This window comes from Somniosus microcephalus, chromosome 26 (assembly GCF_052327205.1).
Source record: "Somniosus microcephalus isolate GS21.2 chromosome 26, FLI_Smic_1.0, whole genome shotgun sequence".
Taxonomy (NCBI): Eukaryota; Metazoa; Chordata; class Chondrichthyes; order Squaliformes; family Somniosidae; genus Somniosus; species Somniosus microcephalus.
The window spans coordinates 8,440,579-8,465,720 of record NC_141012.1 but is presented as its reverse complement, the minus strand read 5'-3'; the positions used below and the strand labels follow the sequence as shown (position 1 = coordinate 8,465,720).

The following is a 25,142-nucleotide window of genomic DNA, read 5'->3' as shown; positions in this document are numbered from 1 at the left end:
TGTGCTGGAATAGTCAAGTCTAGAGGTAACAACGGCATGGATGAGAGTTTGAGCAGCAGATGAGCTGAGGCAGGGCAGAGTGGGGCAATGTTATGGAGGTGGAAATAGGCAGTCTTAGTTAGGGCACGGATATGTGGTTGGAAGTTCATTTCAGGGTCAAATATGACACCAAGGTTGCGAACAGTCTGGTTCGGCCTCAGACAAAGGCTAGGTAGAGGAATGGAGTCGGTGGCTAGGGAATGGAGTTTGCCATTGTCTTTGGTCTTCCCAATATTTAGTTATAGGAAATTTCTGCTCATCCAGTATTGGATGTCGGACAAGCAGTGTGACAATTTAGAGACAGTGAAGGAGTCGAGAGAAGTGGTGGTGAGGTAGAGCTGGGTGTCGTCAGGGTACACGTGGAAATTTACACTGTGTTTTCGGATGATGTCGCCAAGGGGCAGCATGTAGATGAGAAATAGGAGGGGGCCAAGGATAGATCCTTGATAGACACCAGAGGTAACAATGCAGGAGTGGGAAGAGAAGCCACTGCAGGTGATTCTCTGGCTACGATTAGATAGATAAGAATGTAACCAGGCGAGTGCAATCCCACCCAGCTGGATGACGGTGGAGAGGCGTTGGAGGAGGATGGAGTGATCAGTCGTGTCAAAGGCTGCAGACAGGTCGAGAAGGATGAAGAGGAGTAGTTTACCTTTGTCACAGTCACATAGGATGTCATTTGTGACTTTGATAAGAGCCGTTTCCGTAGGGGCAGAAACCTGATTGGAGGGATTCAAACATGGAGTTCCGGGAAAGGTGGTCACGGATTTGGGAGGCGACAACACGTTCAAGGACTTTGGAGAGGAAAGAGTGGTTGGAGATGGGGCGGTAGTTTGCAAGGACGGAGGGGGTCAAAGGTTGTTTTTTTGAGAAGAGGAGTCAAGCAATCCCAGTTCAGGTACAGCACCATTAGATGCAGAGGGTACTTTCACACACCATCTTCAACATTCCTATTTTGCAGCACGACTAAAATTGGTATGTAAACGAATTTCCTTGCACATTATAGAAATAGCAAACAGTCTGCTACTATCTACCCTATAAAATTAATTTCATAATTTTGTAAACTTTATATTGACCTGTAATCTGTGTTGTTCTCACGAAAAAAGACCCAGCTTTTCACGTCTTTCTTCGTATTTGTATTTCCTCATACCAGGCAGCATCCTCGTAAATCTACATTGTACCCACTCTAAAGCCTCAATATCCTTTCTATAGTGTGAAGCCCAATATTGCACACGGTACTCTAACTGAGGTCTTATATAGGCTCATCATTACTCCTTGGCTTTTATATTCCATACCTCTTGAGATAAAACCTAGAATTCTATTAGCTTTTTATACAGCCTTATTAACCTGAGGTACAGCCTTTAATGTTCTGTGAACCCGTACCCTCAAGTCCCTCTGCTTTTCCACAGTACCGAGCGCCTATTTCCATTCAGAATATAATTACATCAGTTTTCCAGACGCAGACCCAGACCCAACGTTTTATTCCCGGCACTTTCTGATTTCACACCAAAATTGCAGATTCCAGATCGCCATACATGCACAGTCTGCTGCAGTTGGGGTCCCAAAGGGCAAATTTTAGGATGGTCAAGATCACTTTTTTTTTAATGTCAAAAATTGAATCTCCGATCAGTTGGCCATCCTTATGACAAAGGTACCAATAATGTTAAAGCAATGAAATGAACTGAAATGTTTGATGTGCATTCAGCCAACATGATAGGCTGTATTTTGTGACCTTTACGGGTGTGTACGAGGTGCGCACACGCCCATAGGGGCCGCGCAAGTTCCAGGTTTAGGCATGCAAAGCGCATGCTGAGATTGGATTTTAGAAGTGCCAGTGTGAGCGAGGCTTCCAAATATAAAGCAAATGCAGGAAGATTCACTCCCAGTTCCATTAATGGAGAGTGAACGTATCCATGCCTTTGTTAGCTCTAGACTTGACTACTCCAACACACTCTGGTCGGCCTCCCACATTCTACCCTACGTAAACTTGAGGTCATCCAAAACTCAGCTGCCCGTGTCCTAACTCGCACCAAGTCCCGTTCACCGAACACCCCGTACTCACTGACTTACATTGGCTCCCGGTTAAGTAATGCCTCGATTTTAAAATTCTCATCCATGTTTTCAAATCCCTCCATGGCCTCGCCCCTCCCTATCTCTGTAACCTCCTCCAGCCTCACAACCCCCGAGATATCTGCGCTCCTCTAATTCCGGCCTCTTGAGCATCGCTGATTTTAATCGCTCAACAATTGGCGGCCGTGCCTTCAACTGCCAAGACCCTAAGCTCTGGAGTTCCCTCCCTAAACCTCTCCGCCTCGCTATTTCTCTTTCCTCCTTTAAGACGCTCCTTAAAACCGATCTTTTTTGGTCATCTGCCCTAATTTCTCCTTATGTGGCTTGGTGTCAAATTCTGTTTTATAACGGTCCTGTGAAGCGCCTTGGGATGTTTTACTACGTTAACGGCGCTATATAAATACAAGTTGTTGTTGTAAGCCTCCCTGCCTTCTGCCCCAACAATGTGCTTCATCCCTAACCGCAAAAGAACACCCCGTACTGCAACAGTTTGGCATTTCCATTACATTTAAGCACAAATATTGCATGCTAAAATAAGTTAGCCTTTTAAAAATTCCTGGGGATAGATTTTTGTCAGTATCGCCTGGATGTGAATTATCACCAGGGATGGAGAACTGGGTGGGGAGAATTGCACACGGTAACAGATCCCACCTGATTTCCATTCATTTAAATGGAAGGAAAATTGGGTGGGATATATTATGGGTCTACGGAACTCCACACCTGATGTTCCATTCAGTGCACCATCCAGGCGATGCTTTAGGCCCAGGCAATACAGATGTAAATCTACCCCCGATATCTTCAGAGCTAATTTAACTGTGAATTGATTTTATTTGATGTGCTATTATAGTAAGGTACAGTATTTTGGAGGCATATGATTTAGTATTTATGTGTTCAACCTTGGATTAGTTAATCCTGGAGTGAATTTTGGTCGTTGAAATTCTGTGTTTGGATATTTTTCTGAAGTTGACGAAATGTTATGTGATAAATCCTGAAAGCAGCAATTCAAAGTTGGTGAAGGATTAAAAATTAAATTCCATACAACCAGTTCGCAATCTTGGTCACATTGCAGGCAAGGCACTAAGCAGGTGTCCCCATGGGGAGGAAAGACAGTCTTGCTTAAGAGCTCTTGTGCACCTCCTAGCTGCCAAATTATAAACTACATCGACAGAGGGCTGGGGACAGCGCTCCTGCCCACTCTCAGCTACAAAAGTGCTTGTCACAAGTTATGAATTTCTGTTTTAATTTTAATGTAAATATAAAGATCACCAGCATTTTTTTGTAAAGGTTTAAAAATTTGATTAAGGAGACTAAATGCCTGAATTGCAGGGTGATTTTTCATTCAACACGTAATCTTTTGGTGCAGTATTTTCCCCACGTTAGGTAAAAGTGCATTCATTAATGGTGTTGCAAGCAGAAAATTTACAACCATCCAAGACCTTTATTTTTATTGAAATTCAAAATCTGAAATATTTAAATATTCCTACAGTGTAGATTATGTGCAGTGGTCTCATTTTTTTTTAAGACAGGGTTTATTGTGAGCCTCTTTTATTTAATCATTTTTCACTTCAGGATGGATTTCTGTAATATATGAACCTGAACTTTAAGAATAAATTTCTAGGGTAGAATCATGTCGTGATCCGAAACCGCTTACTATTGTGTGGATAAGATCGCTTTTAGATATATCGCTTTTTAAAGAGGAAAATCATGTGTTTGGCTGGAATTATTGCTAGGTTACTCTCTCGTAGGCTGCTTTATCCCCTCTCCTAAGCCATTGTCATAGCTTGCACTTAACAACTAAGGAAAAAAAATCAAATACCTACTTTTGGATCTGTAATTTCGTATAGCAAAACATTGGGAAGACCGATGTCATTGCCTCGGCCTTTGTTACACATGCCATACATACCCTTGCCACTAATTCCATCCCTATGCCTGGTCACTGTGTCAGGCTGAACCAGACTGTTAGCAGCCTTGGCATCCTATTTGATCATGAGCTGAGCTTCTGGCTCCACAACCTCGCCAAAGATCGCCTATTTCCACCTCCGTAACATCGCCCACCTGCTCCTATCTTAGACCATCTGCCGCTGAAACCTTCATTCATGCCTCTGTCACCTCCAGACTCGACTATTGCAATGCTCTCTTGGATAAATTCCTATCCTTTACTCTCCATATACCTCAGTTACTTGAAAACTCTGCTGCTTATATACTATCCTTCAAGTCCCACTGAATCCATTACCCTTTCCTCGATAATCTACATTGGCTCCCACTTCCCCCAACATCTCATCCTCGTGTTTAAATCACTTCATGACCTTGCCCCTCCCTATCTCTTTAATTACCTTCAGCCCAACAACCACCACTGCCCCCGCCCCCCCCCCCACGAACTCTACGTTCTGACTTGGACCTTGTGCCCCATCATTAGCAGCCACGCCTTCAGCCACATAGACCCATGCTCTGTAATTCCCTCCCTAAACCCTTCTACCTCTCCACCTCCCTCTTCTCCTTTAAGATATTCCTTAAACTCACTTCTTTTACCAATCTTTTGGTTCCCCCCACCTAATATCTCCTTCTTTGGCTCAGTATCCATTTTGTGATTACGTCTCTGTGAAGTGCTTTGTGGTCTTTCTCTATGTTAAAGGCATTTTATATAAATGCAAATTGTTAGTCTTTATGGATTTTTTTTTACCTATCACCAACACGTTCAAGCTGCAGTGCCTATCTGTAGTTATATAATTACTGCCAAGGAAATCCTACACCTAACCTTTTTAATTAACTTCACACCCCCGCCCCCCCCACCCCCCCCACCACCCCAACCCCACCACCCCCCCACCCCCCCACCAGCCCCACCCCCCCCCCCCACCCCCACCCCCACCTCCCCCCCCACCCGCCCCGGCCAATCTAACTTTTTGCTTTGTTTCATCAGGCCAGATTAGGCCTAATCAAAACCTAGATGTGTTTTATTTCAAACATCATATCTTCAAGCTTTTTTTTGTTATTTGCTCCTTGAAATAATCTAAAGCAGAAAAGATTCTGTTGTTATGATATTCACGTCAGAAATTCAATGCACCAGATCTCACTTCTACATTGTAAACATAAACAGTGTAACTGCTAAAACAAAATACCAAAATCCTACAAGATACAATTATTGCTAAACGGAATATTTTTGTAATCGTTTCACCACTTTAAGAAAAAAATCATGAATTCTTTACCTGGAACGCCCTTCAGTCCTGTGGAAATAACATCCATAATGTTCTCCAGTATAATCCAAAACAGCTGCAGGGATATTTTCCCTAAGGCAATCAGACTATGCATCTGGGAAAATTTAACCGACAATCTTGGTCGGTATTCTCTACAATTTGTTTATTTTTGTCAGGTTTTGCTGTAACTATGGCTGATGCTGGTATTATACTGCTCTTTGTACAACCAGTGTCTGTTAAAAGCTTATACCGTGGCAGTCAAGAATGTCAAAATAAAAGTCACATATGTAGACTCATTTGCAGCCACTGTGAACTGCAGTGAAAAGTGCTCATTGGCATAGGGACAAACAGATCAGGAAACAGGGCTTTAAACTAAATAAGGGGAGGGGGGGTCCTGGCGGAGAGAAATTTAGAATGCTAAAGAGAAAAGACAAGGAAGCAGTGCAGGAAAGTGATTGGGTGAGGATAACCAGATTGTGTCAGGAAGGGACAGAGTGTACAAACAAAAGAGTGCAGTAAAAAATAGGGTCTGGGTAAGAAAAAATGGTAATAAGACAAATAGGGCCATAGTACAAAAAAATGTCTAAAAATGTTAAAAACACAAATCTAAAGGCACTGTATCTGAATGCACGAAGCATTCGTAATAAGGTAGACGAATTAACAGCGCAAATAGATGTAAACGGATACGATATAATTACATTTACGGAGACATGGCTTCAGGGTGACCAAGGCTGGGAGCTGAATATCCAAGGATATTCGATATTTAGGAAGGACAGGCAAAAAGGAAAAGGAGGTGGGGTGGCATTGTTAGTAAAAGATGAAATCAGAGCAATTCTGAGAAAGGATATTGGCTCAGAAAATCAAGATGTAGAATCAGTCTGGATGGAGCCAAGAAGCACCAAGGGGCCGAATACATTGGTGGAAGTTGTCTATAGGCCTCCAAACAGTAGTGGTAATGTAGGGGACGGCATCAAACAGGAAATTAGAGATGCATGTAACAAGGGTACTACAGTAATCATGGGAGACTTTAATCTACATATAGACTGGCCAAACCAAATTAGCAATAATACTGTGGAGGATGAATTCCTGGAGTGTGTACGAGATGGTTTTTTAGACCAGTACGTTGAGGAGCCAACTAGGGAACAGGCTATCCTAGATTGAGTATTGTGCAATGAGAAGGGGTTAATTAATAATCTTGTTCTGCGGAGTCCTTTAGGGAAGAGTGACCATAACATAATAGAATTCTTCATTAAGATGGAAAGTGAAGAAGTCCAATCCGAAACGAGGGTCCTAAATCTAAACAAAGGAAACTACGATGGTATGAGGAGTGAGTTGGCTATGATAATTGGGGAGCTTCATTAAAAGGCATGGCGGTGGATAGGCAATGGCTAACATTTAAGGAACGAATGCATGAATTGCAACAGTTATACATTCTTTTCAGCAAAAACACAAAAGGAAAAGCGGCCCAACCATGGCTAACAAAAGAAATTAAGGATAGTATTCAATCCAAAGAGGAGTCATATAAAGTTGCCAGAAAAAGTAGCAAGCCTGAGGATTGGGAGCAGTTTAGAGTTCAGCAAAAAAGGACCAAGAGATTGACTAAGGGGGGAAAAACAGAGTATGAGTAAACTTGCAAGGAACATAAAAGTGGACTGTAAAAGCTTCTACAAGAATGTAAAAAGAAAAAGATTAGTGAAGACAAATGTAGGTCCCTTACAGTCAGAAATGGGAGAATTTATAATGGGGAACAAGGAAATGGCAGGGCAATTAAACAAATACTTTGGTTCTGTCTTCACGGAAGAGGACACAAATAACTTCCCAGAAATGCGAGGGAACCAAGGGTCTAGTGAGAAGGAGGAATTAAAGGAAATTAGTAGTAGTAAAAAAAAATAATGCTGGAGAAATTAATGGGAGTGAAAGCTGATGAATCTCCAGGGCCTGATAATCTGCATCCCAGAGTATTAAAAGAGGTAGCCATGGAAATAGTGGATGCATTGGTTGTCATCTTCCAAAATTCTATAGATTATGGAACAGTTCCGGCAGATTGGAGGGTGGCAAATGTAACCCCACTATTTAAAAAAGGAGAGAGAAAACCGGGAACTACAGATCGGTTAGCCTAACATCAGTCGTAGGGAAAGTGCTAGAGTCTATTATAAAGGATGTGATAACAGGACACTTCGAAAATATCAGCGGGATTAGACAAATTCAACATGGATTTATGAAAGGGAAATCGTGTTTGACAAACCTACTGGAGTGTTTTGAGGATGTAACTGGTAGAATAGATAAGGGAGAGCCAGTGGATGTGGTGTATTTGGATTTTCAGAAGGCCTTTGATAAAGTCCCACATAAGAGATTAGTGTGCAAAATTAAAGCACATGGGATTGGAGGTAATATACCAGCATAGATTGAAAATTGGTTAACAGACAGGAAACAGAGAGTAGGAATAAATGGGTCTTTTTCGGGGTGGCAGGCGGTGACTAGTGGGGTACCACAGGGATCAGTGCTTGGGCCCCAGCTATTCACAATATATATCAATGATTTGGATGAAGGAACCAAATGTAATATTTCCAAGTTTGCTGACGACATGAAACTAGGTGGGATTGTGAGTTGTGAGGAGGATGCAAAGAGGCTTCAAGGCAATTTAGACAATATTTTTCTATGTTTCTAAGCGAATGTGTATAGGAAAGAGGGGCTCCGTTTCACAGGACACTGGCGCCAGTACTGGGTCAGGAAGGACGTGTATCACTAGAATGAGCTGCATCTGAACTGGCCTGGGACCAAGGTCCTAGCTAAAAGTATAAATAGGACTGTAGAAAGGACGTTAAACCAATAAAGAGGGTTGGTGGGGGGTAGGATTCAGCTAGAAATAGTGGTAAAACTAATAATACACTAAAGATGAAAAAATGGAGGAATGATAGCAAAGGCCAGATTGCAAAAAGAGATATAAATAATCCAAGTTCAGATAATTGTATAGGAATTAATAATACTCCTGATATAAGTAAAACAGAAGGGTTGAAAAATAAGAAAATGTGTGATGTTAAAAACTTAGGATGTCCCAAAGTGCTTTACAGCCAATTAAGTACTTTTGTAGTGTAGTCACTGTTGTAATGTAGGAAACGTGGCAGCCAATTTGCGCTCAGCAAGGTCCCACAAACAGCAATGTGATAATGACCAGATAATGGCCTAGAAATTCAGTGGCGCCCCGTTTGGGGTGCCAGTCTCGCCTGGGCACCGGAAGTACCGCCCCAGATGGAGCCGCGAGCGCCAGCCGGAAATTCAGTTTCAGCGCCCCAAATGGAAGTGGGGCGCTGCTCGAGGTGCCCCGCATCCCTCTTGGGGCGCTGCAACTGAAAATCGCAGCGCAACGTGCCGGGTACTGCAGGCCTTCCTCCCCTTCTTAAAGGGGAGGGGCCTGCAGCAGCGCGATCAGAGATCACGAGTGCCGGCAAAAGAGCCCGGCACCAAGGAGAAGTGCCGGGCTATTGGGACACAGCCGGCACAACGCGGGGTTGGGGGGGGGGGGGGGGCTCAGAAAGCCGGGGACGGCGGGGCGAGGTGGTGCTGGCAAGCGGCCAGCAAAAAAAATGGCCGCCCCGCACCTCCCCTTTAATTAGCACCTCTACCGCCGCAGGTAGGCCCACCTGAACCGGTCGCAAATTGCGACCGGCGTTACAGCGGGGGGCGCTACCAAATATCGCGATCGGGGTGGTAGCGGGGCGCTGTGCTGCGCACACCGATGACGTCATTGGTGGCGGTGCAGCGCTACAGGCTAACGCCGCCATTAGTGACCCTCTAAATTTCACGGGAGGCGTGGCCAGTGGCACTAAACCCACTAAGTGCCCTCTTTGGGCGCTAACTGGTGGCGCAGCCCACCGAATTTCTAGGCCAATCTGTTTTAGTGATGTTGGTTGAGGGATAAATGTTGGTCAGGACACCAGGGGGAACTCCCCTGCTCTTCTTCGAAATAGTGCCATGGGATCTTCCACGTCTACCCGAGAGGTTTAAAGTCTCATCCGAAATACGACACCTTCGACAGCGCAGCATTCCCTCAGTACTTCACTGAAGTGTCAGCCTAGCGTTGTGTGCTGAAGTCTCTGGAGTGGGAGGCACTTTGGGATTGTTCTCGATTCTTAGCAAGGAGTAACCAGTTCAATCAGAAGAACACCATACCCCTGGGCACTAAATGTCATAACCCACTGCACGCAGTGTCCAAAAGATACACACATTATGGAAAAAGTAGTTACAGTAGTAATGTTACTGATGAATTACAGGTGAGTAATCAATCACTAATAATTCAGTGTTAGATAGAGGGAGGTTCAGCATCTCCCATGAGTAATGCCAATTCACTCAACAAGGAGTATTAATTCTCCCTTTGTGCATGTAATGAATACTTAAAATTGAATAAAAGTAGGTAAAATGCATTGCGTATTTTATTAAAATGAAATTAACTGTACATGTATTTTATAAACAGAATGAAACATCAAAGGCTAGTGGAATACTAGTTTATTCTCTCATGAGGAAGACCACAACATAAACTTGACTTTCTCACTTGTGAATTATCAGATTCTCCTTTCTGGAATAAACTGGATTTTCATACTATTTCCTATTATCTAACCTCTAGTTACCAAACCTTAGGGAAACACCATGACTTAATGTTACTTTCCAATCTTATCTCCTAACAGGATTATTTAAACACGAAAGGTGAACGAATAAGCAACATGGAAAAGGGTAATTATCTAATAGAATTTAAACACTGCTTCAGTTATTTCTTAATGGGTTCAAAATTATAGAATTTCTCTTATTTCATATGCTGTCAAAATGTAATGTCAAACTGAAAATAATCATTCTGTATGAAGGGCATTAGCAATCATGGTAAGCTTATGCCTGAGACCTTCTTTCTTCTGTTTCAGATATCTTTCCATGGCCCTGGCTTCTTCCAGGATTGTGTTAAGTTGTTGCACATGCTTGGCATTCACTGCTGTTCTTTGACTTATATAAGTAGCAAGAAAGATTTTATTAGACTATGAATAATATCAATTAGTGTCATGTTTAAATTGATTGAAAATAGTTACCTTAAAGTTTCTGTATATGTAGACAGCAGGATATTAACTACTTCATTGACATCTGTTGAAAAACACAAGAGGTGGAATTGAAAACAGAGTTTTCTAAATACAAGTACAATTCTGTACAATCTTCAATAATGGTTGATTATCCTAATGTATTTGTGGAAAACTGTTGTACTTTCTCTCTTTGCTTTCCAATGTATCTTCTTTTAATCAATTCATTCGTCGTTTAAACTGCTTCCTCTCAGCTGAAGGGATTTGTGAGATTTTATATTAAATTATTTCCAACCACAGTAAGGTATAAATTCGAGATAGCCTCAGACCTTTTTTAAAAGCATGCTATCAAAGCTATTGCATGATGCTAATGTTTGTCTCTTACAGTCTTGTATCACAACTATGGCTGAAAAATGATAAATATCTTCACAAAAATAAATATTATTTATATGTATTTTAAATTTAATTTCAGTTTCACAGAAGTAAACTCCAACATGTACATTACTGAATTTCACTTCCCAAAGACCATCGATAAATACTAACTTCTGAACCACCATTCACCATATTTCAAAAATACAACCAGCAAATTTCAGATGCATCCCCTATTGAGCCACCACAATGAATAGAGATACAAAAATTGGGAATGCAGAATTGTAAAAATTTAGTAAATCAGACCTGAATGCACACAAACAAAAATATCTGTTTGTATTGAAAAAGCAGCTGAGTTCAAGAAGTCAGTAGAGTGTGAAATTAAACCTGTGTTCCATCACTCAGAAATGCTAGATATTCATGCTTCATTGTGCTACACAAGCCCTCACAGCCATCTTTAGAATTTTTATTCTGCTGTAAAAGACATTTATTTCTATAAGCAAAAATTCTGTTTTTCACTGGTATTGTAGAACCTCCACTATGATAGTCCACCATTCAATTTTTTTAAACCGAGCTGTGACCAATTTTATATGATGCCTTTTTGTCTACAGTGGATTATTTATTGAATTCTTTCTAACTAGTCACAGGTTTAAAATTAGTTACTACTCAATGTCAAACTGATATTCATCATAGGTTATTCACATCTTGGAGATCGTACTAAAACAGTAGCTCTGACTGACAGCGAGATCTAAGTTGAAGGCTCGAATAAAGTTTGAGAGGAGCAGGCCCATGATTCTTTGTAATTTCTGACAGACAACTCCGTAGCCAGGATTTGCAAATTGTAGGTTAATAATTGCCAGCCTGCCCTCAGCTCACTAGTCAGTCTAAAGACGTCAGGGGTAAAAGCCTAGTCAGAGGACTCATATGGTAGCAGTCAATAAATTCACATTGTGGCGCATGATATATCCAATAAGTTGGAGTACAACGATGAGGGCTCTTTGATCGGCACGTGGTCTCACTGTATTTATCTAGATAGTCTCCACAACTTATAGCGGGCATGTTGATGTTAACGCGATTTGATCACTAGATGGGGAAACAAAAAAGCGAGGTAGCCAACATACCTGTATCTTAAAAAAACAGGAAGTCTCCACTTAGCAACTGCCTCTTGTAATTATTAGCAGTTGCCTCCAGAATCTCATCACTAAGGTAATCCCACTGTAAATGGCTTGTAGACCCAAATTTGCTTGAAATCATCAGAGTTTTTTTTTTAAGTACAAGGTATGTACTTATTGAACTGCTCAAAATAGTCAGCGCGCTCAATACATTATAAAAGGCACCTTTGTAATTGACTCCTATGGTAATGGCAAATAGTTAGCGGTATTTGCACGATGTAGGCGGCTGCTCGTGATAAGCGTGGATGGTGTAAGTGGTGAGGACTGTATTGAGCAGCTAAAGGCGCACCTCTTGTTTGTAGACAATGTGCTGTCGCTTTTGGGCGTGGCCAGTGATGCTGAACCCAAGGAAAAACTAGCAGAAAAACCCAAAATCGATATAAAAGCTGTAAAATCATTTCAGAAACTGCTGGTCCAGTTCAGGAACTTGCAATTCCCACCTCACAATCAAGTGTAACAATCCCGTATCCAGGTTACCTTACAATTTTTTTCAATAATGCTGCAAGCATTTTGAACAGTGCAATAGTGAAATGTGAAAGATATACTTGTGCTATGAATTTTGAGCAGGCTTAAAAAAATCTGCCCCTAACAGTTTAATCTCTTTAAATTTTGAGAATAACGTATCAGTAGAAACGTGAGTTAGTCCAGTTACATTCAAAAAGAGATAGTATAAATTTGACTTGTTTAAAAATAATGTTCAGTGAAGGTTTACATATGTTGCAGTATTACCTTGCAGGATTTTTTCCACTGATCCTGGATTACAAGAGAACCCTCCTCCATCTGAAGCAGAAGCCAAGGCCACATGTCTTTTGGTTTGAACAGTTGTTTCAGAATATTCATTCTGTGATGTAAAAGACGCAAAGACACACCATACTCTTGAATTCTGCATCATACAGCAAGAACTTTCCACTTTTTATCACTTTGGGTCAACAACGCAAAGATAGCAGCAACAGATTTTTTGATTTGCTATACAAATGGAACGTTTTCTTCTTTCAGCAGCTGATTAGGCAGTACAGCTTGATGTGGAATTACATCAGTCTGTACAAGCATGAGAATGTGAGTGGAATTGGCCTACTGATTGTGAGAGATAATTTAAAGTAACAGTCAAATGTTTGGGAACACAGTTAGGTCTATATTTTGGGTGGAGGGGTTATGCCTGCAAAAGGACAATAATTAGATCTATGCACCAAATAACATGTTCCCCAGAATGAAGTTTCTCCCACTTTAAGTCATATTCAAAATAACCTTGAAGTTTTGCTAGTTTCTTAGAACTTCCATTTGTTCACTCAAAGTAACTAGTGAAGGAAGCAATAGCAGCTCGCCTGCATGTCTGCAAGATCAAATAAACAAAGCAGATGAAGCAGCATAACAACTGCAGCAGCTCTAGCTCTTGATCCAGTGCGTTCATTAACTTAGCAATATGGTCAGAATGGACTTCAATGTATGAAAGTGAGGCATAACTGACAGAGCAAGGAGTCATCTGGGCCACAGAGTGAATCTGTTTCAATCTTTGGTGTGAGAATTATTCCCACGTTTAATGACAGGCTGCTAACATCTAAAGAATACCCCGAGAGAACTTTCCTTCCTTTAGAAGTCTAACTGTCTAGAATCCTTATATTTCAGTTCAAATACAGACTGTTCTGACAGTCCACTTTCCTTATCAGGATCATCAGAGAAAGGATTACCTAATTGGGAAGCTTCCCAATGGGAAGTATCAGTGTTTAAATATTCAAACGTAACACTTTCTCCATGAGAGCTGTAGTTCTTTCTGTCTCAGATCTGGTGATGCAGAAGTAAAGGAGGAGGATTTAAACATAAGCTGTCAATTACTTTATTCTGATGTTCAGGATTGCAAAGCAATCAATTAAGTGGAAGAGAATCTCTTGGCAACAAAGTTAAAGACACTGAGGTGGACTGTGTTACATGTGAATTGGAGTGCCTTGTGTTATAATTCGGGTTACTTCCCAATACTCACTAATTGTGTTCTAGGCTTCCTATTAACCAAAACATGCCTTCATGTGTGAAATATCTGGGATAGTGTTATCAAAGGATCAACTCTTCTACCACTGGAATATACACATGAAATAATATGACCTACACATCATGTGCTCCAGATCTCACCTTACCAGCAGAAAACACCTAATCAGACCATATAACTCAGGCTAAAATCTACAAATTTATATTTATTAAGACGTATAAATATATAGAAGAACCAATCTACAGATAAACATAACAAACACTGTATTTAAATTAATTTTGCATCTATTCCAAAGCAATAAAAGTTCAAATCCCACGGCAGTTTTCTTGAGTCTATAATGAAAAACTTTACTTGACTCTCTGAGCTCTTACAGACTGAATCCCATGTTGAAACTAAACATGAGATACCAAATAAAACACAGAAAATGCTGGAAACACTAAGCTAGTCAGGCACAGCATTTGTGAAGAGAAGCAAAATTAACATTTCAGGCATTGCCTTTCTTCATAACATGGTATACCAGCCGCGTTAGCTATTTCTCTTTACTTTTAAGTCCAAGCACGTACATGGGAACATAAAATGGTTTCCCTCACAATTAATCAAAGAATAATACGATAGCAAAATACTGCAGATGCTGGAAATCCGAAATAACAACAGAAAATGCTGGAAAAACTCAGCAGGCCAGGAAACATCCGTAGAGAGAGAAACAGAGGCAACGTTTCTGGTCGAAACCCTTCTACAGAACTGAGAGAAAAGGCAGGAAATAAAACAAAAGGCAGTTTGGGGGCTGGGAAATGGGGGAGGGGATGAAAGAAGAGACATTAAGAGATAGTCAAGGTGGGACGAGATAGTAATAGGACAGGTAAAGAAACACAATGGCTCTAGATGAAGTGCGAAATGCGCTGGCAGAGTGAGAGACAGCTGCCATGTGGGAGAGAGAGAGAAAAAAAGGAAAAGTCACAAACCAAAAGTGTGGATAAAAAATATAATAGAAGCCGAGGTTATGATCTGAAGTTGTTGAACTTGATATTGAGTCCGGAAGGCTGTAAAGTGCCTAATCGGAAGATGAGACAGCAGAATATTGATTACTTTTGCAAGGATTTACCCGAGATATACAAGTTTTGATTCTCAACAATATTTTATGAATTACATGTAAAAGTGAAAATACTATGTAAATTAAATTGAATGATGGAAGTGCACAGTACCTAGTAAAAATGATCAACTGCCACAAAGGTGAATGAACTGCAAAGAGTTGAACTATGACATTCAGTTATATCAACCACCTATTCTGCTTGACTGGAAATGTATATTTAATAAACTACTTTATTTATAGCTAAAGCAAAAACCAATGATGTAGATTTTTGTTTGTACTGACTGGGTGTAAAGTATTGGTTAGCGAGACCACAGAGAGGAACACTGAGTCGGGAGGATTGCATGCTTATAATAGAACCTGCCCGATATGGCTTCCATTTAAATTAATGGAGCAGAAATCAGGCGGACAATCCTCTCCGTCCAATATTTAACACCTAGACGTTTCTGGCAAAAATCTATCCCTTTAAGTGAACGTTGATATTACCATATACATACTGGAGCAGGGAGCAGTGTGGTGAGGAGCCCGGTATAAAAACCGGCGCGACCAGCGAGGCCAGAGCACTCGGAGCAGGGAGCAGCGTGGTGAGGAGCCCGGTATAAAAACCGGCGTGACCAGCGAGGCCAGAGCACTCGGAGCAGGGAGCAGCGTGGTGAGGAGCCCAGTATAAAAACCGGCGCGACCAGAGCACTCGGAGCAGGGAGCAGCGTGGTGAGGAGCCCGGTATAAAAACCGGCGCGACCAGCGAGGCCAGAGCACTCGGAGCAGGGAGCAGCGTGGTGAGGAGCCCGGTATAAAAACCGGCGCGACCAGCGAGGCCAGAGCACTCGGAGCAGGGAGCAGCGTGGTGAGGAGCCCGGTATAAAAACCGGCGCGACCAGCGAGGCCAGAGCACTCGGAGCAGGGAGCAGCGTGATGAGGAGCCCGGTATAAAAACCGGCGCGACCAGCGAGGCCAGAGCACTCGGAGCAGGGAGCAGCGTGGTGAGGAGCCCGGTATAAAGACTGGCGCGACCAGCGAGGCCAGAGCACTCGGAGCAGGGAGCAGCGTGATGAGGAGCCCGGTATAAAAACCGGCGCGACCAGCGAGGTTTACCAACTCAGCAGCGGGGAGAGAGGTAAAAAGTAATCAGTGTGTGACGTCACCAGGGAGCAGGTAGGTGATTGGTTGGTGAGTATTTCTCTTTTTTCAATACAAGCTTAAATTCTGTGGTGTTAAATTTCTGTGGTGTAGTGGGGATAGTTGGTAAATAAAGCACCCTAGAGTATACCTGTAACTGGGGTATTGAATAAATTTTTTAATTAATTAAAGGAGTAAGTCATGGCAGGAGAGCTCAGACCCGTGTTCTGCTCCTCTTGCTCCATGTGGGAAGTCAGGGATGCTGCCAGTGTCCCTGACGACCATGTGTGCGGGAAATGCATCCAGCTGCAGCTGCTTGTAGACCGCATTGCGGCGCTCGAGCTGCGGGTGGATGAATTTTGGAGCATGCGCGATGCTGAGAGGCTCGTGGATAGCACGTTTAGCGAGTTGTTCACGCCTCAGGGTAGGGCAGCACAGGGGGTGACCATCAGGCGGAGCAACAAAGGCAGGCAGGTAGTGCAGGGAACCCCTGCGGACATCCCCCTTTCAAACAAGTATACCGCTTTGGATACTGTTGAGGGGGATGACTCACCAGGGGAAGGCAGCAGCAGCCAACTTCCTGGCACTGGGGGTGCTCCTGCTGCCCAGGAAGGGGGGAAAAGAGTGGGAGAGCAATAGTGGTAGGGGATTCTATAGTAAGGGGAACAGATAGGCGTTTCTGTGGCCGTAGACGTGAATCCAGGATGGTTTGTTGCCTCCCTGGTGCCAGGGTCAAGGATGTCACTGAGCGGCTGCAGGGCATTCTGGAGGGGGAGGGTGAACAGCCAGTGGTCGTGGTCCACATTGGTACCAACGACATAGGTAAAAAGAGGGATGAGGTCCTGCAGCAAGAATTTAGGGAGCTAGGGGCAAGATTAAGGAGCAGGACCTCAAAGGTTGTAATCTCTGGATTACTCCCGGTGCCACGTGCTAGTGAGTATAGGAATGGGAAGATAGAACAGATGAATGCGTGGCTAAAGGGATGGTGCAGGAGGGAGGGCTTTAGTTTCCTGGATCACTGGGTCTGCTTCTGGGACAGGTGGGACTTGTACAAGTCGGACGGTTTACACCTGAACCAGAGGGGAACCAATATCCTTGCGGGGAGGTTTGCTAGCACTGCTGGGGGGTTTTAAACTAACTCGGCAGGGGGATGGGATACAGAGTGGAGCTATAGTAGGGGGTGATGTACAGCCAAGTACGGAGGAAAAAACAAGTCAGCAGGGAAGGCAGAGCAAAGATGTGAAGGCAAAAGGGAATATGGCAGGGCTGGAAGGCATTTATTTTAATGCACGGAGTCTTGCAAGTAAGGTGGATGAACTGAAGTTGTTGTTGAACACATGGGAGTACGATATTGTTGCTATCACGGAGACATGGTTGAGGGAGGGTCAGGACTGGCAGCTGAATATTCCGGGGTATAGAATCTTCAGGCGAGACAGAGGGGGGTGTAAAAGGGGAGGGGGTGTTGCAATATTAATTAAGGAGTCAATTACTGCTGTAAGGAGGGATGATATATTAGCGGGTTCCTCTAATGAGGCCATATGGGTAGAACTTAAAAACAAAAAGGGGGCAAGCACTTTGCTGGGAGTGTACTATAGGCCCCCAAACAGTCAGGGGGAGATAGAGGAACAGATATGTAGGCAAATCTCAGAAAAGTGTGAAAATAATAGGGTAATAATAGTGGGGGATTTCAACTTCCCCAATATAAATTGGGATAGTCAGAGTGTGAAAGGCTTAGAGGGTGCAGAATTCTTAAAGTGCATCCAGGAGAGCTTTTTGAGCCAACATGTAGAAAGTCCTACAAGAGAGGGGGCGGTACTGGACCTAATTCTAGGGAATGTAGCCGGGCAGGTGGTGGAAGTGTCTGTAGGAGAGCATTTTGGCGATAGTGACCATAATTCGGTGAGATTTAAGGTGGTCATGGAAAAAGACAAAGACGGCCCGGAAATAAGGGTTCTAAATTGGGGGAAGGCCGATTTTAATAAGATAAGGCAGGATCTGGCCAAAGTGGACTGGGAGCAGCTACTTATAAGAAAATCCACATCAAAACAGTGGGAGGCTTTCAGAAGGGAAATAGAGAGAGTACAACACCAACATGTTCCTGTAAAGGTCAAGGGTGGGACCAACAAGCAAAGGGAACCTTGGATGACAAGGGATATACAAAAATGCATTAGGAAAAAAAGGGGGGCTTTTGGCAGTTACAAAAGACAAAAGACGGAGGAAGCCCTAGAGGAGTATAAAAGGTGCAGGGGCATACTTAAAAAGGAAATTAGGAGGGCGAGGAGGGGCCATGAAATAACACTGGCGAGCAAAATAAAGGAAAATCCTAAGATGTTTTATAAGTATATTAAGGGCAAGAGGATAACCAGGGAAAGGGTAGGGCCCATTAGGGACCAAAGTGGCAAGCTGTGTGTAGAGCCAGATGAAGTAGGTGGGGTTTTAAATGAATTTTTTGCCTCTGTGTTCACTATGGAGAAAGACGATGTAGACATAGAAGTCGGGCAAGGGGACTGTGACATACTTGAACATATTAGCATCGAGAGGGAGGAGGTACTAGCGGTTTTAGCAGGCCAAAAAGTGGATAAATCCCCAGGCCCGGACGAGATGTATCCCAGGCTGTTGTGTGAGGCAAAGGAGGAGATTGCAGGGGCTCTGACACAAATTTTCAGAACCTCTCTGGCCACAGGGGATGTACCAGAGGACTGGAGAACAGCTAACGTAGTACCATTATTCAAGAAGGGTAGCAGGGATAAACCAGGGAATTACAGGCCAGTGAGCCTAACATCTGTGGTAGGGAAATTATTGGAAAAAATTCTGAGGGACAAAATTAGTCTCCACTTGGAGAGGCAAGGATTAATCGGGGATAGTCAGCATGGCTTTGTCAAGGGTAAATCATGTCTGACCAATCTGATTGAATTTTTCGAGGGGGTGACTAGGTGTGTGGATGAGGGAAATGCTGTGGATGTGGTTTACATGGACTTCAGTAAAGCTTTTGACAAAGTCCCGCATAGGAGACTGGTCAAGAAGGTAAGAGCCCATGGGATCCAGGGGGCCTTGGCGCGTTGGATCCTAAACTGGCTGAGTGGCAGGAGGCAGAGGGTGATGGTCGAAGGTTGCTTTTGTGACTGGAAGCCTGTATCCAGTGGGGTACCTCAGGGATCGGTGCTGGGTCCCTTGCTGTTTGTGATCTACATTAATGATTTGGATGAGAATGTAAAGGGTATGATCAGTAAGTTCGCGGATGACACGAAAATTGGTGGGGTGGTAAATTGCGAGGAGGAAAGCCTCAGGCTACAGGACGATATTAACGGGTTGGTCAGATGGGCGGAAAAGTGGCAAATGGAATTTAACCCGGAAAAGTGCGAGGTGATGCATTTTGGACGGACAAATAAGGCAAGGGAATACACAATGAGTGGTAGGACCCTAGGATGTACAGAGGGTCAGAGGGACCTTGGTGTACATGTACATAGATCCCTGAAGGCAGCGGAACAGGTAGATAAGGTGGTTAAAAAGGCATATGGGATACTTGCCTTCATTGGCAGAGGCATAGAATATAAGAGCAGGGAGGTTATGATGGAGCTGTACAAAACGCTGGTGAGGCCACAGCTGGAGTACTGTGTGCAGTTCTGGTCGCCTCACTATAGGAAGGATGTGATTGCTTTGGAGAGGGTGCAGAGAAGATTCACCAGGATGTTACCTGGGATGGAGCGCCTCAGCTATGAAGAAAGACTAAACAGGCTGGGGTTGTTTTCCTTGGAGCAAAGGAGGCTGAGGGGGGACCTGATTGAGGTGTACAAAATGATGAGGGGCATAGATAGGGTAGATAAAGAGGAACTTTTCCCCTTAGTAGGGGGGTCAATAACAAGGGGGCATAGATTCAGGGTAAGGGGCAGGAGATTTAGAGGGGATTTGAGGAGGAACTTTTTCACCCAGAGGGTGGTTGGAAGCTGGAACTCACTGCCTGAAAGGGTGGTAGAGGCAGGAACCCTCACAACATTCAAGAAGCATTTGGATGGGCACTTGAAATGCCATTGCATACAAGGCTATGGACCAAATGCTGGAAAATGGGATTAGACTGGACAGGGATTGATGGACGGCGCAGACACGATGGGCCGAAGGGCCTCTTTCTGCGCTGTAAAACTCTATGACTCTATGACATACCTCCATTTCTTTTCTACGCTTTATTCCTTTAGTATCAGCAATTTTGACTGGAACAGCTGACATCTGACTCTAAACGCATGAAAAAAATGTTTAGGATATTAACTACTATTCCAGTAGTAAAAACAATACCTGATATTTGCATTTTTAAATGCTTAGAACCTAACTTTCTCCTTATTTTATTATTGGTTGTAAAATTTCAGTTTTGTCTCCAACCAACATCCACAGACTTAGTTCCATCAGAACTTGTTCAATACTAAACAGAAGTGGGAAGCCTTGCTGACTTTTTTCCCTTTCCTCAGGCTGGGGTAATGAAGCTAATGGCAACATCCTCCTGCTATCCCAGGTATATTTAGCACACCATAGGGATTAGAAAGAATGGTGTATTTATTGTGTGAATAGCTCAGTGACGCAGTAAATGGTGCTTTTACACACTATTTGGGTTAATGTGGAGCCTGAATGCCAAATGGCCCTGGACTCTTGGGAACCTTGTCAGATGGTAAAAGTTCTGCGTCCTCTCCAATTGGTGCCTATTGTTATCCCCGGTGTCCTGGCCAATATTTATCCATCAATCAACATAACAAAAACAATTTATTTGGTCATTATATTGCTGTTTGTGGGAGCTTGCTGAGCGCAAATTGGCTGCTGCGTTTCCCACATTACAACAGTGACTACACTTCAAAAAGTTCTTTATTGGCTGTAAAGCGCTTTGAGACAGCCGGTGGTCATGAAAGGCATTCTATAAATGCAAGTCTTTCTTCCTTTATTTTCTATTGTGAAAGTGGTAACGGTGCTTCTCCTGACATCTGTCAGTTTTTTTCTTACAAACTACAGACTGGCTTATCTGGCAGTTGACCCCTGCAGTGGTCTGGAAAAATTCTGTGGTATAGAAGCTGAATGCTGCGCTCCGGTAACCTTAACAAATATGGGAATAACCGGCACTCATTGAGGTTCATGCCATAGCAGATGACATAGCTGTCCCTCTCTCTGCAATGAAGCAGAGGCAGCAAAGGTACATCTCCTCTCACACAATCAGTAGGAGTGGCATAGTCTGTACAGAGATCCTTGGGTTTTGATAGTTTATTTTCTTATTTGTTCTTGAGATGTGGACAACATTTGCAAGGTACTATAAATTGCCCATCCCTAAATTCCCTGAGGGCATTAAAAGAGTCAACCACGTAATGACTATACGACCTGAGATTTCACTGAACCTGAAGATGTGCCCCTATGACCCAGCATTCTTCATCCAATTGATTTAGCATTATGGGAACAGCTAAAGGGATTCCTATCCTCCTAACTTGGTTAGCTGCATGCTAGTTATTATTCTGCAACAATTGCCTAGACCCCAGGAAAGTCTGACGAAGTTAAATGTTTTGCAAAAAGGCAGAACAAGTAAATAATCTATGCAAGATGTTCAGTGCAGAAATTGAGCAATAACCCCAGCTAAAAATAAACTGGATTTCATCCAAAGCTGGTGAGGCCTTTGAGCAGTTGCACACATTATTTTGGCAAAGTACGCAGAGTATTGCCTGAAGTCATGAGGTTTCAGTGTGGAATTTTATTTAATAAGCATTCAATTTTAATTTAGCTCATGCATGCTTACAGCACTGCCTCATTACTCCTGCAAATCAGGCATGCAACTTTGAATTCCCGATTGTAGTTTATACAAGGAGAGTATGGTGTTCTCTCAGTAGTGTGAAGTTTCGCAGAACTGGAGCTTAAATGTCTGAAATAAAAACAAAAGCTCATTCTTCACATTTCTGTCTTAAGGAGGCAGGTTTTTCCAATAACTTTCATTAGCAACAGAGAGCATCATCAACACCTGGCCATTCTAGAGCACCTTTAAAGGAGAAAAATAACTCAAGGTGCTTCAGGGGCATAAAAAGAAAGACTTGCATTTATATAGCACCTTTCATGCCCATCGGAAGTTCCAAAGCGCTTTATTACCAATTAAGTACTTTTTGAAGTGTAGTCACTGTTGTAATGTAGGAAACGCAGCAGCCAATTTGCGAACAGCAAGCTCCCACAAACAACAATGTGACAATGACCAGACAATGGGGGAAAAATTGGGTTGCTTTGTGCCTCCCATTAGCACCCTGGGAGCAAAGCACCTCGTGCCCGGGTGTGGCGCAGCTAACGCCTCCCGTGAAATTCAGCGGGAGGTTAGCGGCGGTGGTAGCTGGTAGCGACCCGTGGCGCTGTGCCTCCGGCAATGACATCATCGCCGTGCGCAGCGCCCCAGTCGCAAACTTCGGTCACGCCCCCTGACCTACCGCCGGACGATATATCCAACAGGGTCAGGGTGGTGTTTTTGCAGCTGTGGCGGCGCTAAATAAAGGGCAGGTGCCGCCTGCCAGCACTTGCCCCCTTTTGCCTCCTCTTGCGGGGTGCCGGCCGCAATCGGTCAGCTCGGCACTCTGCTCCCCAGTGGTCCAGCAGGCCCCCGGTGAGCTAGGTCCCTCCCTTTAATCAGGGGAGGGAGGCCTGAGGGAGGCCGACGCACATGGCGCTGTTGCACGTAGCGCCGCAATATTGAATGTTAGCGCCCCAAGAGGGAGGGGAACGCTTCCAGTAGCACTCTGCCTCCTGATTGGGGCGCTACCATTCAATTTACGGCGCGGAGGCATTAACTTTTTCAGAGGCGAAGCTAGCGCCCCAAAGGGGGCACGACCCAATTTTTCCCCCAATCTGTTTTAGCGATGCTGGTTGAGGGATAAATACTGGCCAGGAGACCAGGGAGAACTCCCATGCTCTTCTTCCAAATAGTACCATGTTATCTTTTACGTTCGACTGAGAGAGCAGACGTTTTAACGTCTCAGCTTAACGATCAAAGGAAAATGGATGCCGGGCCAAAGAAGGAGGCATTAGGAGGGGTAACCAAAAGCTCAGTCAAAGAGACAGACTTAAAGGAGGAGGGTTTTAAAGGAGGATATGGAGGTAGAGGGGGTTCAAGAGCCTGGGGCTTAGGCAGCTGAAAGCACAGCCACCAAATTATGCGGCGAAGGTAAGGGGAATGCACAAGAGACCAGACCCAGAGGAGCAGAGTTCTTTGGTGGTTATAGGGCTGGAGAGAGATTACAGAGATAGGAAGAGATGAAGCCATGGAATGATTTAAACACCAGGATGGAAGGTTTAAATCTGAGGTGTTGAAAGACCAGGAGCCAACCTGGGTCAATGAGGAACCAAAGCCATGGTGACCCCCACCATCACGTCCTCTCATCCAGTCTTGGGAGTGGACCAAAGGTTGTAACCTTTAAACCTACAACAACAATTTGTATTTATATAGCGCCTTTAACGTAGTAAAACATCCCAAGGCGCTTCACAGGAGTATGTTAAGACAAAAAATTTGACACCGATCCACATAAGGATAAATTAGGACAGGTGACCAGAAGCTTGGTCAATGAGGTAGGTTTTAAGGAGCGTCTTAAATGAGGAAAGAGAGATAGCGAGGCAGACAGGTTTAGGCAGGGAATTCCAGAGCTTAGGGACTAAACAACAGAAGGCACCCCTGCCAAATAGTTGAGCGATTATAATCAGGGATGCTCAAGAGGGCAGAATTAGAGAAGCGCAGATCATCCAAATGACTGCAAAAAGCTCTATGCACCTTTCTTTTTAGCTGACCCGTTAAAATATTTTTTTTAAAACGCAGAGGGCAATCGCAGCCCTTCCTTGCCTCAGGGTCGGACAGCTTCTTCCAACTGACGCGAGGCGACGGCGCCAAAAAAGCGGGAGCTCGCCGACAGCGCACGCGCACTCCCAGCACCCCCCCGCGCGCGCGAGCGGGAATTCAAACCGAACTGTCACCGCGCGCGCAAGGGCAGGGCAGGGCAGGGCAAGGCAACACACGCATGCGTGGTGTTAAAACCACGCCCATATCGCAGGCGAAGGTGCGGCAGCACGCATGCGTGGAGTTAAAACCATGCCCTCCCCATCCCAGTGGGCGCACAAGGGCAGGGCAGCGCGCATGCGTGGCGTTAAAACCACGCTCATAACGCCGGCAGCAGGGCTGCACGCATGCGTGGCGTTAAAACCACGCTCATAACGCCGGCAGCAGGGCTGCACGCATGCGTGGCGTTAAACCCCGCCCCTCCCCTCTCAAGGACTCGCTGTCGCCGGGAATGAAGAAGCTGGCGCCATCTTGGATTGGCATCCCATGTAATGGCTTGTGTTGCAGCAACAACAACTTGGATTTATGTTATGTAGATTAATTTGGTTTTTCACGTCATATTTTGCCCTCTTTTTCTATTTCATACATAACCTTTCTTATTCATTTGAAAAACACTATTTGTCAGTGCTTTCCGTTCACCCATCTCGTTCACCCTGTGCTCGCTGACCTACATTGGCTGGCGGTCCGGCAGTGCCTCAATTTCAAAATTATCACCCACGTTTTCAAATCCCTCCGTGGCCTCACCCCTCTCCCTATCTCTGTAACCACCCTCTAGCCCCACAACCCTCTGAGATCTCTGCACTCCTCTAATTCTGGCCTCTTGAGCATCCCCAATTTCCTTTGCTCCAACATTGGCGGCCGTGCCTTCAGCTGCCGAGGCCCTAAGATCTGGAATTCCTTCCCTAAACTTGAACTAAGCCAGGCTTGAACTAATAACCTAGCGAACACACGTTCAATCTCACCATGGCAGTTTGAGAATTTGAATTCAGTTTTAAAAAATCTGGAAATAAAAAATTGGTATGTAAAAGTGACCATGAAGCTGTTGCAATGCCACACAACACCTCACTGGTTCACTAATATCCTTTAGGGAAGGATCATTTCAAAACTGAGATTGATAGATTTTCATTAGGTAAGGGTTACAGAACGAAGGCAGGTAAATGGAGTTATGATACAGTTCAACCATGATCTAATTCCTATATTACAACAGTGACTACACTTCTAAAGTATTTCATTGGCTG

The 25,142-nt window shown here is 43.9% G+C and overlaps 2 protein-coding genes across 5 annotated transcripts in view; both read right to left on the bottom strand.

Annotated features, from left to right (window-relative positions):
• The window catches only part of bco2b (beta-carotene oxygenase 2b), a 76,087-nt gene extending 70,508 nt beyond the window's left edge, over positions 1-5,579 (bottom strand). For 3 of the 4 annotated variants that reach the window (XR_015073699.1, XR_015073700.1, XM_085967785.1), the window contains exon 1: positions 5,313-5,579. Coding sequence is in view for 1 of the 4 variants with exons in the window: in XM_085967785.1 (XP_085823911.1) it covers positions 5,313-5,415 (103 nt within the window). In the remaining 3 variants the exon portion in view is untranslated. The remainder of the gene's footprint in view (positions 1-5,312) is intronic. The other variant, XR_015073701.1, reaches the window with a different exon arrangement.
• Positions 5,580-9,712: 4,133 nt separating this feature from the next.
• tex12 (testis expressed 12) lies at positions 9,713-24,017 on the bottom strand. Its single transcript, XM_085967784.1, has 5 exons — positions 23,911-24,017; positions 20,241-20,309; positions 12,628-12,739; positions 10,373-10,424; positions 9,713-10,289 (listed from the first exon to the last, which is right to left on the bottom strand). Exons 2-5 carry the CDS (start codon positions 20,301-20,303, stop codon positions 10,142-10,144), a joined length of 375 nt encoding a protein of 124 aa, XP_085823910.1. The 5' UTR covers positions 20,304-20,309; positions 23,911-24,017; the 3' UTR covers positions 9,713-10,141.
• Positions 24,018-25,142: the final 1,125 nt, after the last annotated feature.